Source organism: Neoarius graeffei, chromosome 6, assembly GCF_027579695.1.
Source record: "Neoarius graeffei isolate fNeoGra1 chromosome 6, fNeoGra1.pri, whole genome shotgun sequence".
NCBI classification, from domain to species: domain Eukaryota; kingdom Metazoa; phylum Chordata; class Actinopteri; order Siluriformes; family Ariidae; genus Neoarius; species Neoarius graeffei.
In genome coordinates, this window is record NC_083574.1 from 86896994 (window position 1) to 86911465 (window position 14472).

Genomic DNA, 14472 nt, shown 5'->3' on the forward strand with positions numbered 1-14472 from the left:
AAACGGGCACTCCACTGCCATAGCACTGCCAAATCACGGGTAACCGCGGCTCAGCGTCGTTGGAAGAGCGGCTTGCTCAGCAAGGATATGTTGAGCCTGTATCAGTTGGTTCTGTTGGTGCTGGAGCATTAACCCTTTGATGCAAAACATGGGTCAAAAGTAACCCGGCTGAGTTTTTATCTTCTATATCTTTGCAATAAATTAATTCCATCATTCAGTATTCAAGGTATTCCTCAATTAACTTGTTTTTGATCATCATACATCCTTATTTTATTTTTTCCTTTCTTACTTTTTGAATAAAACCCCTTTTTGTATCACTACCCTTCTAATGCACAACATGGGTCAAAAACGACCTGCGTTCATTTTCCAGGTTATTTCATGTATGGCTGAGTGTTTCTATGATATACTTTTGAAATAAATTCATTTTGTCATTTACTTTTCCAAATATGCAGTAAATATCTTGTTTTTGTTTAGCACAAATCATCGTTTTTATTTTTCCTTTCTTAAGTTATGAACAAGCACAGCTTTTGTAATTCTACATCGAGTTTACACACATGGGTCAGAACCGACCCGCATGCATTTACTCCAGCGTTTGGTGGGAACTGTGAATTGTGCTTGTGTCAGACATTTCATAGCTCAGCGCAGCGCCCTTTGCCCATCTCATACATGCAAGTAATGTTATTCAACTGTTCTAACATTACCTTAGAAAAAAATTGATTGTGTTTAGGTTCCCTTGAGAGCGAGTAGATTACTTGTCAGAAAGTTACAAGTAATTACTATTAGCTACCGAGCTGTTGACATATTCTACTTTAGTTAGCTAATTTTATTGTAGTTGGCTTAGCTAACTACATAGTTAATAAATAAATAACTGGCCCCATTCACTGCTAAAGTAATTACTTGAAACAAATTATAATTATAATATTAAGACATTTAATTTTAAATCACACTTGGATGACCCATGTGTAGTAATATAAAAAGTATTCTTGTTCATAAAGTCAAAGAAAAAATTAAATTAATGATTTGTGGTAATTAAAAACAAGATATTTAAAGAATACTTGGAATATTCAATCATAAAATAAATTGATTTCAAAAGATAGAGCAAAGAAAAACTCAGTCAGCATGAAATAACCTGGAAAATGAATGCGGGTCATTTTTGACCCATGTTGTGCATTAGAAGGGGTGCGCATATGTTTTGCATCATGAGGACATCACAGCGTTGAGGGTTCATGTTCACCCCTTGACATCTAGACTGCAAGTGCCGAGGTCTCAGAAAATTACGGTATTTATACATGCCGCAAATCAGAAGTGATGCAGAAGTGATTAGACAGTGATCAATCGAATTTAGAACTTGTTTGAGACGTCGTTTAACGGGCTTAGACAGTGCTATGTACGCGGAAAAATCCATTTCTCAGTGATAAGCCGCTAAACACACGCTATATCCTGTGATACCAACGCGTAACACCCGTCCGATGACCGTGCTCTGCCCGTGATAGACCGCCAAACTTTCGCGTCTTACCACGTCTCCCCAAGTTTTAATAACGGCCGGGACACTGATTATCACGTGTTTTTCACGTGTGTTGCACGTCTTTACCACGTGTGCCGGCCGTGGTTGTCCGCGGTCTAAAGTTTTGAGCAGTCCAAAACTTTTTGCCGCGTCCGACGCCGTTCCGATTTTCCCCTGCGTCCTGTCACGTCTATATATCGACTGTAACACGTCTTAACTTCGACATCAACACGAACAACATCGTCTGCTTCACGGGAGAGCACTTTTTGACGGGTTTTGGCCGTGATAAAGCCGTAAAGCGCTGTGTGACCGGGCCTTTAGAGTCATATCTAAATTGTTCCAGTCAGCGGCCGCATGAAAAAGCAGCACATGGTAAGTGTAAATCCTGACAGCAATCGTTATTACAGTTAGGTTCATAAATATTTGGACAGAGGCAACATTTTTCTAATTTTGGTTCTGTACATTACCACAATGAATTTTGAACAAAACAATTCAGATGCAGTTGAAGTTCAGACTTTCAGCTTTAATTCAGTGGGTTGAACAAAATGATTGCATAAAAAGGTGAGCAACTAAAGCATTTTTAAACACAATCCCTTCATTTCAGGGGCTCAAAAGTAATTGGACAAATTAAATAATTGTAAATAAAATGTTCATTTCTAATACTTGGTTGAAAACCTTTGTTGGCAATGACTGCCTGAAGTCTTGAACTCGTGGACATCACCAGACGCTGTGTTTCCTCCTTTTTAATGCTCTGCCAGGCCTTTACTGCAGCGGTTTTCAGTTGCTGTTTGTTTGTGGGCCTTTCTGCCTGAAGTTTAGTCTTTAACAAGTGAAATGCATGCTCAGTTGGGTTGAGATCAGGTGACTGACTTGGCCATTCAAGAATATTCCACTTCTTTGCTTTAATAAACTTCTGGGTTGCTTTGGCTTTATGTTCTGGGTCGTTGTCCATCTGTATTATGAAACGCCAATTATTATTTGGCTGAATTTGAGCACATAGTATGTCTCTGAATACCTCAGAATTCATTCGGCTGCTTCTGTCCTGTGTCACATCATCAATAAACACTAGTGACCCAGTGCCACTGGCAGCCATGCATGCCCAAGCCATCACACTGCCTCCACCGTGTTTTACAGATGATGTGGTATGCTTTGGATCATGAGCTGTACCACGCCTTTGCCATACTTTTTTCTTTCCATCATTCTGGTAGAGGTTGATCTTGGTTTCATCTGTCCAAAGAATGTTCTTCCAGAACTGTGCTGGCTTTTTTAGATGTTTTTTAGCAAAGTCCAATCTAGCCTTTTTATTCTTGAGGCTTATGAGTGGCTTGCACCGTGCAGTGAACCCTCTATATTTACTTTCATGCAGTCTTCTCTTTATGGTAGATTTGGATATTGATACGCCTACCTCCTGGAGAGTGTTGTTCACTTGGTTGGCTGTTGTGAAGGGGTTTCTCTTCACCATGGACATTATTCTGCGATCATCCACTACTGTTGTCTTCTGTGGGCGTCCAGGTCTTTTTGCATTGATGAGTTCACCAGTGCTTTCTTTCTTTCTCAGGGTGTACCAAACTGTAGATTTTGCCACTCCTAATATTGTAGCAATTTCTCGGATGGGTTTTTTTCTGTTTTCGCAGCTTAAGGATGGCTTGTTTCACCTGCATGGAGAGCTCCTTTGACCGCATGTTTTCTTCACAGCAAAATCTTCCAAATGCAAGCACCACACCTCAGATCAACTCCAGGCCTTTTATCTGCTTAATTGAGAATGACATAATGAAGGAATTTCCCACACCTGCCCATGAAATAGCCTTTGAGTTAATTGTCCAATTACTTTTGGTCCCTTTAAAAGCAGGGTGGCACATGTTAAGGAGCTGAAACTCCTAAACCCTTCATCCAATTTTAATGTGGATCCCCTCAAATGAAAGCTGAAAGTCTGGACTTTATGCCCATGTCCATTATATAACTACAACTTGAATATGTTTCAGTAAACAGGTAAAAAAAACCAAAATTTGTGTCAGTGTCCAAATATATATGGGCCTAACTATATGTGTGCTCTAATTCCTAGTAAAATTAAAATCAAAATCTATGATATTGTTCAGGCATTTATATACAGCTATACAGCAATGATGGCAGCGGATAGCTAGGGATAAAATAGATCTTGCAGACTAAAATTTATTCTCGTGGTTTCACGTTTAGTTTGGTCTTAGAGGAAGCGCATGTGAGCCTTCATGCTTAGTCCTGCCTGGCTGTTAGCTGTTGTATGACTGGTGCGAGAAAATGGGGGTTAAATCTTAGTATCAGATTTGTTTTTCATGCCGATAAAGTGAACCATGTTGCTATTGATTGATTAAAAATAATAAATAATAACCATTTGAAATGTCTTACAGGTCAACCAGTATGTGTCTCGAGCTGAAGAACTCAAAGCTCTGGTGGCTTCGGACAACAAAATCAGCTTTGAGAAAGCCCAGTCAGCCCGGGACATATTACGAGGTAAATAATTTCGTCTACACAGTAAAAAGCACACACACTGACCTCTCAGTAAACACAAATGTCTGGAATCAATGAGCGGTTTTTAAACTGAATTGAAGCTGATGTGGAAAATCTGAGCAGCGATTCTCCGCTATTATGGCAGTTCGATTGGAACAAATGAGAAATGGCTTTATTCTTGGTATTTAGTGGGTCTCATTGTCTTTATTCTGTCTATCAGAAATGTCTCGGGATCATCCACGCCTACTCGCAGCGCTGGATTTATCTGCCACTGCTGTAGTGAAGGTGACACTCTGTGTTTGGTGTTTATAAGTCGTATCTGTTGTGGCTATAGTACGTCTAACGTGCTGTATCGTACAGGAGGCGTCTGGGATCGAGGACTACGAAACGCTGGATTTGTATCAGCAAAGTTTGGGAGAGCTGCTGCTGGCTCTGGCTGGTAAGAACCTCACTTCCTGTAACTCACAATCATGTTCTACTGATCCTAAGCCACACCCAAGCATGGCGACTGTTGCTATCTGAGCATACACATCTGCATAGCGCAATGCCAACGTAAACAGTAGAGGCAGTATAGCACCATATGACACTGTCTTCATCACTGACTAGCGTTGTGTCTCAAATAATATACTCGTCTACTATTCCAGAGGTTCTCAACCTTTTCTGCTTTAAGGCCCGCCTTTTCATATTCATAACGAGTCAAGGCCCATAAAAAACATCCCCATTAATTTTGCCTCATCTATTCTATTAGAATCTAATTAATTGTAAAGTGTATTAATGTGATGCGACGCAACGTCACTCCCTGTTAGAGATGGGAGCCCAGGAATTAAATAAACACAATAAAAACAAACTGTTTTTAATTGTCTGTATTGTATTTCAAACTGTATGGATGTACCAGAAGCCAAACCATGCACGCAGGTTATTCTCAATGAAAAGGGATTCATGATCCAAAAGTGGAGTCTGGTCCATTAACACAAGAACTTATTGCCATGTTTGTGTTCAGCAAACAAGCAAGTTATTAAAACCAAGAAGTTCACTCAAAAGAAGTGGATATAGAAACCACTCAATGGGATTAGTTCCTTACACGCTAACAAAGAAGGATTTTTTTTCTACGAGTTGGAAAATTATCCATCCGCTGAGTTCCCTGACGTCTCAAACTACCTGATGCTGCAGACATCGTTCTACACGGAGACACAGATAAAAACCTGGAAGAACATAGAAGAGTGCAACTTTTTATATGTGGCTGGGTTAAAGATCTGGGGATCAGGACACTACAAGATAAATCCTGTATCGTTTTTGCCCAGGTAAGTAGGAATTTCTGGGCTTTTTATACATCTCTTTGAGATGGTTGCTAGGACACTACAAGTTTTAGTATCGGATGTGAACAAACCACAGCCGCTCGAGTCCCAATCCTCCCTGCTATAACCTGTACAATTCAGTTGAAAAACAAACAAATCTGTTCGGGGAAAAAACAAATAAAAATAAAAAACGTACAATAAGCTGGTTGCATAAGTGTGCACACCCTTAAACTAATACTTTGTTGAAGCACCTTTTGATTTAACTACAGTATTCAGTCTTTTTGGGTTCACACCCGCCATCAGTTAAAATGACTCTGATTAACCCCAAATAAAGTCCAGACATTTACTCAGTTGCCTCCTCCAGCAAAAGCCAGGGTTCGCAGGGAGCTTACAAAGCATCAAAGGGATCTCATTGTTGGAAGGTATCAGTCAGGAGAAGGGGACAAAAACATTTCCACGGCATTAGACATACCATGGAGCACAGTGAAGACAGTCATCAAGAAGTGGAGAAAATATGGGACAACAGTGACATTACTGAGAACTGGATGTCCCTCCAAAATTGATGAAATTACAGAGATGCCTACTAGTACGGATTGGCCGTATTTTGTACGGAAAAGTTACTTAAATATGATGTTACGGCAAACAGTGTTATTCTGTACGGAATTATTATAAAGTCTTAAAAAATTCCAGTGAGTTGTTTTTAAATGTCCAAGCGACTTTTTCAATCCATGCGCGATTCACGGCCATTTATTTTTACGACAACCGCACATGCTGTGTGTGACATGCGCAGATACCGCACATTTGTTCGCGCTATTTTCACTCGACATCACACACGCATGGTGCTGCTTCTCAATAGTGGAAATGAAACGCTCAGTATCGGGACAAGTGAAACACAGGTCTCAGGTGTTCCTCCCACGATATACGGTAGAATGGCCGTGCATTACACCCAGTCAAAAGGGCAATGGATACGCAAACTGTGTAGAACTGACATTAACATCACTCGTGGTGGTCACGATGACTGCAGGCGGCATGTCAACTCCAAAAAACATATGGAGTATGCTGAAATGGCGAGTCAGGCGGAAAGTAAATCTGGGGTATCCAGCAGTTTTTTATGAAATCTGTGGATGAAAAGACACGAAACGTGACACGTGCTGAAGCGGTGATGGTTGACCTGTGCTTGGAGTTGAACTTGCCAATTAGTGCCATGAAATGCGAGTTAAACTTATTCAGTTTCTTTTTACATGTCTGATTTTTATTCACTGAAATATCAAACACTGGCTGTACTTCTTTAATTCAAAGTCTTTTCAGTGTTGCAAGTGCAAATGTACATGTAGTATGATCAAAAACAGAATTTTATGATTAGTGCTGTTGGGATTGTGGCAAAAAATTGATCATTCCACTGTTTTAAATACAATTATAAATGTCATTTTATTCAATGTCTCTTCTGAAGCATTATGCTGAAGTATTTATATATTGGGACATTAAGATAACAATGTCGGACTCTCTTTGGCATGAAGTAAGAATTTTTTTTTAAATTTTATTAGAATCCGTTAACAGGTAGAACATTTTGCCAGGCAATATAATATAATACTTTTGAGGAGTTACATTCAATACCAATGATTGGTAGTCAACCGTAATGTCTGCAAACAGGGAACACTATTGTATTTAGAAAAATGTGAGAAATTGTATGCTCTAGAAATTTGTTGAGTGGAAATTCAATTGAGATGGCTGCTCGCGTTTTGTTTATCCAATTCACACAAAACAGTTATTTTTAATAATTTAAATGTTAAACATATTGGTATATACACCTCTTTATAATGGAAATGCGCATAAATTAATGTTACTGAAAGTCATTCCAAAATACTGAAAAATGTTTTCAAGAATACTGAAATTCAGAATTTGGGGTAGGCATCTCTGTGAAAAGATGAGACGAAAACCGGTCAGGGAGGCTGCCAAGAGGCCTACAGCAACACTGAAGGAGCTGCAGGGATTTCTTGCAAGTAGCTACTGGTTGTGTACTACATGTGACAACAATCTTCCATATTCTCCATATGTCTGGACTATGAGGTAGGGTCAAAGAAAAACATCCAGGCCTGGCTAAATTTTGCAAAAAAAAAAAAAATGCATCAACTCTCCCAAAAGCATGTGGGAAAATGTGTTATGGTCTGATGAAACCAAGGTTGAACTTTTTGGCCACAATTCCAAAAGGTATGTTTGGCGCAAAAACAACACTGCACATCACCAAAAGAACCCCATACCCACGGTGAAGCATGGTGGTGGCAGCATCATGTTTTGGGGTTGTTTTTCTTCAGCTGGAACAGGGGCTTTAGTCAAGCTGGAGGGAATTATGAACAGTTCTAAATACCAGTCAATTTTGGCCCAAAACCTTCAGATGCCTGCTAGAAAGCTGAAGACGAAGAGGAATTTCATCTTTCAGCACGACAACGACCCCCAAAAAGTTTTGGAACGGCCCAGCCAGAGCCCAGACCTAAATCCAATTGAAAATCTGTGGGGTGACCTGAAGAGGGCTGTGCACAAGACACGCCCTTGCAATCTGACAGATTTGGAGCACTTTTGCAAGGAAGAGTGGGCAAATATTGCCAAGTCTAGATGTGGCAGGCTGATAGACTCCAACCCAAAAAGACTGAATGCTGTAATTAAATCAAAACGTGCTTCAACAAAGTATTAGTTTAAGGGTGTGCACACTTATGCAACCAGATTATTGTACGTTTATGTTTTTCCCCCGAACAGATTTGTTTGTTTTTCAATTAAATTATACAGGTTATAGGTCACATTAAAGGTAGGAAAAGTTTTGAAATTATTTATCATGGTCTCTTTTTTTTTTTTTTACATCAGAAAAACCGATCATTTTAACGGGGTGTGCACACTTTTTATATCCACTGTGTGTTAGTTTACAGTACAGCGACTACGGTGAACAAAAACGCATCTGATGACTGAAGCGTTTTCTGAACTACAGAAAATGGTGAGAAAAGTGATTTGTGAATCCAAATGAAATAAATCAGAGGAATTCACAAACCTTTCGCAAAGTGATCACTGCAAACTCAAGCGTTCTTCGACTGAGCTCCCTTTGAGGTTCAAGATCCATCTTTCTCATCGTCTTTTGGTAAAATCCTTTGCCCTTTCACCCTTAATCACTTCACGGGGAACCCAGAAGAAACTTTTATCAGTTTCACGGTTTGTTTGATTCGAGCAGCCCGAAACAACTCAAGCATCAGGCATTTTAATGACTAGCGAGGCGCCCCAGTGATGAACAGCGAGCTCAGCTGACCACCACTTCATGTCTTGCGTATCTAATGACGCGGATGTGACATCTGATGCAACCCAGTAGTTGTCCCCTACTAAAAATTAACTTCAACTTGGGGGGAGAAACAAAATCAAGTGGTTGAGAAATACTACGTTATCGAGTACCATTCTCATTATCTCTAGCCGCTTTATCCTGTTCTACAGGGTCGCAAGCAAGCTGGAGCCTATCCCAGCTGACTACGGGCGAAAGGCGGGGTACACCCTGGACAAATCGCCGGGTCATCACAGGGCTGACACATAGACACAGACAACCATTCACATTCACACCTACGGTCAATTTAGAGTCACCAGTTAACCTAACCTGCATGTCTTTGGACTGTGGGGGAAACCGGAGCACCCGGAGGAAACCCACGCGGACACGGGGAGAACATGCAAACTCCGCACAGAAAGGCCCTCGCCGGCCACGGGGCTCGAACCCGGACCTTCTTGCTGTGAGGCGGCAGCGCTAACCACTACACCACCGTGCCGCCTATCGAGTACCAGTTTTCCTGTTTTGTTTATGTTTGAATGAAAAAAATCTGTCCTGAAACTCTGTTTGGCAGACCCGTCTTCAGGATTTTTTAGATTAGTAAACACATTTTTGAACGTAACGTCAGAGTTTTCGATTTGAGACACAGATCATGACAACAAGCCTGACGACAGTGGAAAGTTTTAAACAGAAACAGAGCGACTCAGGCTGTTTAACATCGCTGTGCATGAACTCACTAAACATTTTACAGTCCCTGACTTGGAATCCAAATGGGCAGGGATGTTTTGGCTCTGACATACCGTCAAGTGAATGTCGCTGCTTCTGAACATGCACACAAAGTCACGCAAACCAGCCAGAAAAAAAAAAAAAAGATGGCTGTTGTTTTTTTTTTTTAAATAAATCTCTTCATTGAAAGGATCATCATTCTTTCTTTCTCAGTATACTTCCCACAGATATCATGGCAAGAGGTTGTAAGGGGATTTAAACATTCGGATTTGCTTAAACAATGGGCATAACGCCAGATTTATGCTCGCACTTGGAGACAAGAAGTTGGATAGTTCAGCAAGGATAAGCTAGCCTGCCTAGCTGGTCACTTCAACCAAGTTTGGGTTATTAAGCTTGCTAATATGTCAATTATTCTATCCACATTCACTGGATATGAGCAATCGCATGCTCTGATTGGTTACTCTACTACTAGGATATCAGCTCATATACCATGAGTAAAGCAAAACAAAATGGCGGAGCGTGTTGCTGAACCAACCGAGGACGAAATAAAAACTCTACTCGAAAACAAAACCTCAAAAAAAAGCAACAAAATATGGAATGAAAGTATTTGATGGTAAGAACGTATCTTTTTTTTTCCAAGAATTATTATTATTATTATCATCGCATTTTTCACAAATTGCGACTGTCGTTTTGCCGGTTTGTTTACATTCTAAGCGGAAATGATTTTGTCGGACGTTTTGTATAAAGTTTTTATTTATCGCATTTGCAAACCTAACAATAAAAATGCTCCGTTTCTCAAAATCCAGTGAATGTGGATAGAATAAAACAGTTATTCCACTCAATCTTGTCGTACATGACTTATAGACAACTCGGCGCTATGCGACTCGTCAGCTATCAGCTCATGTACGACTCGATTTCGTGGAAAAACCGTTTAATATTTTTCTGCAAAAGAACTCGGTTTTTTTGGTCCCACTACCTAAACTACAGATACAGCGCATCACCTCGGAGTTGAAAGAGGTGTCCGTGTTCAGCTGACGATTAGCTCGACCACGCAGACCAATCCAAAGCTCACGATTTCTTTGATTTTTTTTCTTGACATGTAGAAAACAAAACGCTCTCCTCTGTCAAGGTGTCGGTTTAGATCTGGTGCATCTTTTAACCATACTTGGAACGTTTTAAATCAGGATTTAAAATACCTGATTTGACATAATGATAGGTAAGGCCCTGTCGCACTTATTCGGAATTAGCAGGACTCAAGCAGAACCAGATGGAATGAAAAATTTTTCAAAATTCGTGCCACATTCGGGTGGGAATTTCAAACTGACCAACATTCTTACAGCTTTGTAAGAATGCCGTTCGAATACTTAGAATGCGCTTTGAACCCGCCTCGAATGATTCTTGCACATTCCGGGTATATTAGCTTTCGAATGCAGTTCGAATGTAGTTGGAACACAGTAGGAATACCTAGAATGCAGTAAGAATATTAAGAATGCACTTCGAATGCCGTACGAGTGCGGTTCGATTGCTGCCCGAATACCACCCGAAGTCTGGTTGGAAGGTGCCTCGAATGCTGTACGAATTCACCTCAAATGCAGTCAGAACGCTCCCGGAATAGCCGCCGAATATGTTTTGAACGTCTAAGAATTCAAAGAGAATGCAGCTCGAATACTTAGAATGCACTTCGAATATCCTGGTATATACGAAGAATTTTCATTCCGACGGCATTCCGGCTCATTCGAGGCACATTCGGGACATTCTGGCAGGATTTGAAGTGGCTTGCCATTTTGATTTTTCCCTCGAACGTGATCAGAATGTTTCGAATTCTGTTGGAATGCCGTAAGAATATTTAGAACGCAGTTCGAATGCCGTTCGATATTTCTCCTCTTCGAATGCACCTCGAATGTTTTGAGCATGAGCAAAACATTCGGGCCGGCCATAAGAATAGGCCCGAATGTTTGGAATGCACTCAGAATGCAGTCAGAATTTTTAGAATGCACTTCGAATATCCCGGAATATATGAAGAATTTTCATTCTGACGGCATTCCGGCTCATTCCGCCTCTAGTGTGACTACCTTATACTATTGTTTAGTAAACGGTGACTAAACACCCCGAATCATACGGCAGAGAATGGGGTTGGTCAGTTACAGAGGTGGACAAAGTAACCAACTTCATTACTTAAGTCAAAGTACAGATCCCACTGATCAAATGTTACTCCGATACAAGTGAAAGTTGTCCAGTCAAATTTTTACTTAAGTTAAAGTACTTGCTTTTAAAAATACTTAAGTGCTAAAAGTAGATTTTCTGTCAACGCATCGTTGTATTATTGCCACAACGCTTACAAAACCTAACATCTTTACCAAAGACAGAAATGTGAATTCACAAAATGAACGCATGCTGTGCCATCATGGTGGTTTAACGTTAAGCTAGCTAGTCAGTGAAACTCCACCTGACATGCTAGCAAACTCTTTTCAAACTCTGAATCATATTGGGTAGCTAGCGCTACTAGAAAAGAAAGATTTCTATATTGTTTATTTGGCAAGATTATGCTAAAATAGGGTGACCAGATTTCCCTAGTCTGAAACCGGGACACTTTTGCACGCGACCATGCTCGTGCACGCACACCTTTTTTTTACGTAAACGTGACACTCAGAGAGGTGCTCTTATCATTTTGCTGAAGCTCACATTTATCAACATCTCACATGAAATAAAACAAACAGGCATTTTGTTATCTAGTAGCATAGCGGTATACAGATCAGTTAAATTATGGTCAGACAACAGATTTTGTAATGGCTGAGAATAGGCCAGGCTATGTCCATAGGCCAAATTTAAACTGATTTATTTCACCTGTTTGTGAGAACACCAAGAAGAATGCAGATGCACATGTAGGCTATATCTCTAAAATTGTATGCACTATAGCATGAACTTTAAAAGTACAACATAGCCTAGGTCAGAATCAACCTTACTAACCATTCCCCACAACTGAATGAATAAAGCAAGAAGATGTGTACAAAAGTGAACACTTTAATGGAAGGTGCAACAAGCTGTTCAACACAGCAATATGGCCAAACTGTCAGAATGGTATGTTAAACAGAAACAAAAAAGAGACAAGTGATTTGAGAATATATACTACGGAAGCCGAGAGAGGCCCTTCATATAATCCTTTTTTTTTATTCACCTTGTTATCCCGAGATAACGACATAATTAATTCAGGATCTCGAGGAAACAAAACAACTAATTTAAGATCTCGAGAAAACAAAACAATTATTCCGTGATCTCAAGTAAACAGCTGAGAAATGGTTCATTCAGGTGCGCCAAGAGACTTGTGATATGCTGACTTTGGGGCTATTTCTCATTCTGTATAGACGCAGCTTTGGTCATTAGAATGTCTGGAATAATCGATCACCTAATAAGGCAATATTTTGATCAGGGGTTGACACAGGGAGAGATTGCATTAAGTCTTTTAATAAGGGATAATTTCAAAATTAGTCCGCGGCACCTCCGCAGAAGACTGGCCCGGCTTCGTCTCTACCGACGGAGATACAGTGATCCAGCTGGGATCATGAAATAACGGTTTTGTTTTCTCTAGATCTCGAATTAGTTGTGTTGTTTTCTCGAGATCCTGAATTAATTATGTCGTTATCTCGGGATAACAAGGTGAATAAAAAAAGATTATATGAAGGGCCTCTCGCGGCTTCTGTAAATATACACTCAAACAAAACAGCAGTAAAGGAGGAGAGGGGCGGCAGCCCGAGGAAAGCCCCCACAGGAGCGCACAGCATTTGCAGCATAGGCTACCCAACTCAGTACAAGAACAAAGCACTTACAGTGTGTGCAGTAGGCTTCGTGCGCATTGTTCTGCGCCTCTCGGAGGAAGGGGTAGGTGCCCTGTAAATCTTTGGAAAAGGTACGTTTTCTTTTCGGCATAATTGCTGCGGCATTACTGCTGCTAGCTGCTAGACAAAGAACATTCGCGCCAGTTAATGTTTATTTTATTGTTGCATGGCAACACGTTCTGTTGTCTGGAATAATGTGGCTAAATAAACACCCATGCCACAGGGCCAGGGGGCAGTAACCAGGAAAGTTTGCGATTCCTGTCAATTCATCAAAATAGTTGTTGGGTTCACCCAGAAAGAGACCCTGGATTCCTTCGTGAATGCCTTCCCTTCGGGCCCGAAGTAAGTAGACAAGTAGACGAATCGCTCAGAAACGGACAGGAGAACACGTGTGGGTTGTTCACATGCCAGTTTATTCGCTCGCTTCGTCCGAATGAAAACATTTGTGGGAATGTCTTATAGTGTTGCTGTGTTTATGTTTTGTCTTCGTGTGTGTGTGTGTGTCTATGGGTGTGTGTCTATGTAGAAGTGTGTAATGATCTTGAATCAATCATAATAATATAATAACATATTTTTGCTGACAGTAAGGTACAGATAGATATCAGAATTTTAGCTTATAATCAGTATTATGTCTGATTCTTCGTGGAATAGTTTGGAATGTTAAACATAGATAATGTCGCCTACGAAGAAGGTCAAAAAAACACTAGTTTGCACAGAAAGGATCTTACTACTTCTTAATAATTAACAGGAATTATTCTTAACACATGAATGTGTGGTCAGTCAGTAAATTACATCTTGATTATCTTGATTCCATCAACATAAGTAAAATAACAAATAACAATCAGTTCTTAATAATGAATGTTATAAGAGAATAAACATAAAAAATAAGAACAACTTAACCACAAGAACAATGAGAATATGTCTGAAAGAGAGAGAACAATTAAACCACTAACAGGATTAAACTTATAACTAAATTAGGTTAATGCTCTTAAACTAAAAATCCTTAGAATCATAAGATCTTAATTATAATTATAATGTCATTATGAAACTAATCTAGAACTATGAAACTAACATTAATCACGGAATGTATTCATTAATTACGGGATCTATAAACTAACATTAATCATTACCATAGTATATTTCAATATATTTCAGTGTATTTCATAGCCTTTATGAAGCCATGACCTAAGATTCAACTGAATGAATAAGCATAATCATGAACTTTAATTCTACTATTTCTGAGTGTGGTATGAGTCGATCTGACACTAAAACAGACCTTCAGACACTTCTCTGTTCAAAATACACATTCATAAACAAAATGTTCCCAAACAATGTCCA

At 39.9% G+C, this 14472-nt stretch overlaps 1 protein-coding gene across 2 annotated transcripts in view; it reads left to right on the forward strand.

The window, feature by feature from the left end:
- ulk3 (unc-51 like kinase 3) overlaps positions 1–14472 on the forward strand; it is an 89726-nt gene that overhangs the window by 57406 nt on the left and 17848 nt on the right. For both annotated transcript variants that reach the window (XM_060924160.1, XM_060924162.1), the window contains 3 exons: positions 3889–3991; positions 4209–4273; positions 4349–4427. In XM_060924160.1, the coding sequence (XP_060780143.1) occupies positions 3889–3991; positions 4209–4273; positions 4349–4427 (247 nt within the window). The remainder of the gene's footprint in view (positions 1–3888; positions 3992–4208; positions 4274–4348; positions 4428–14472) is intronic.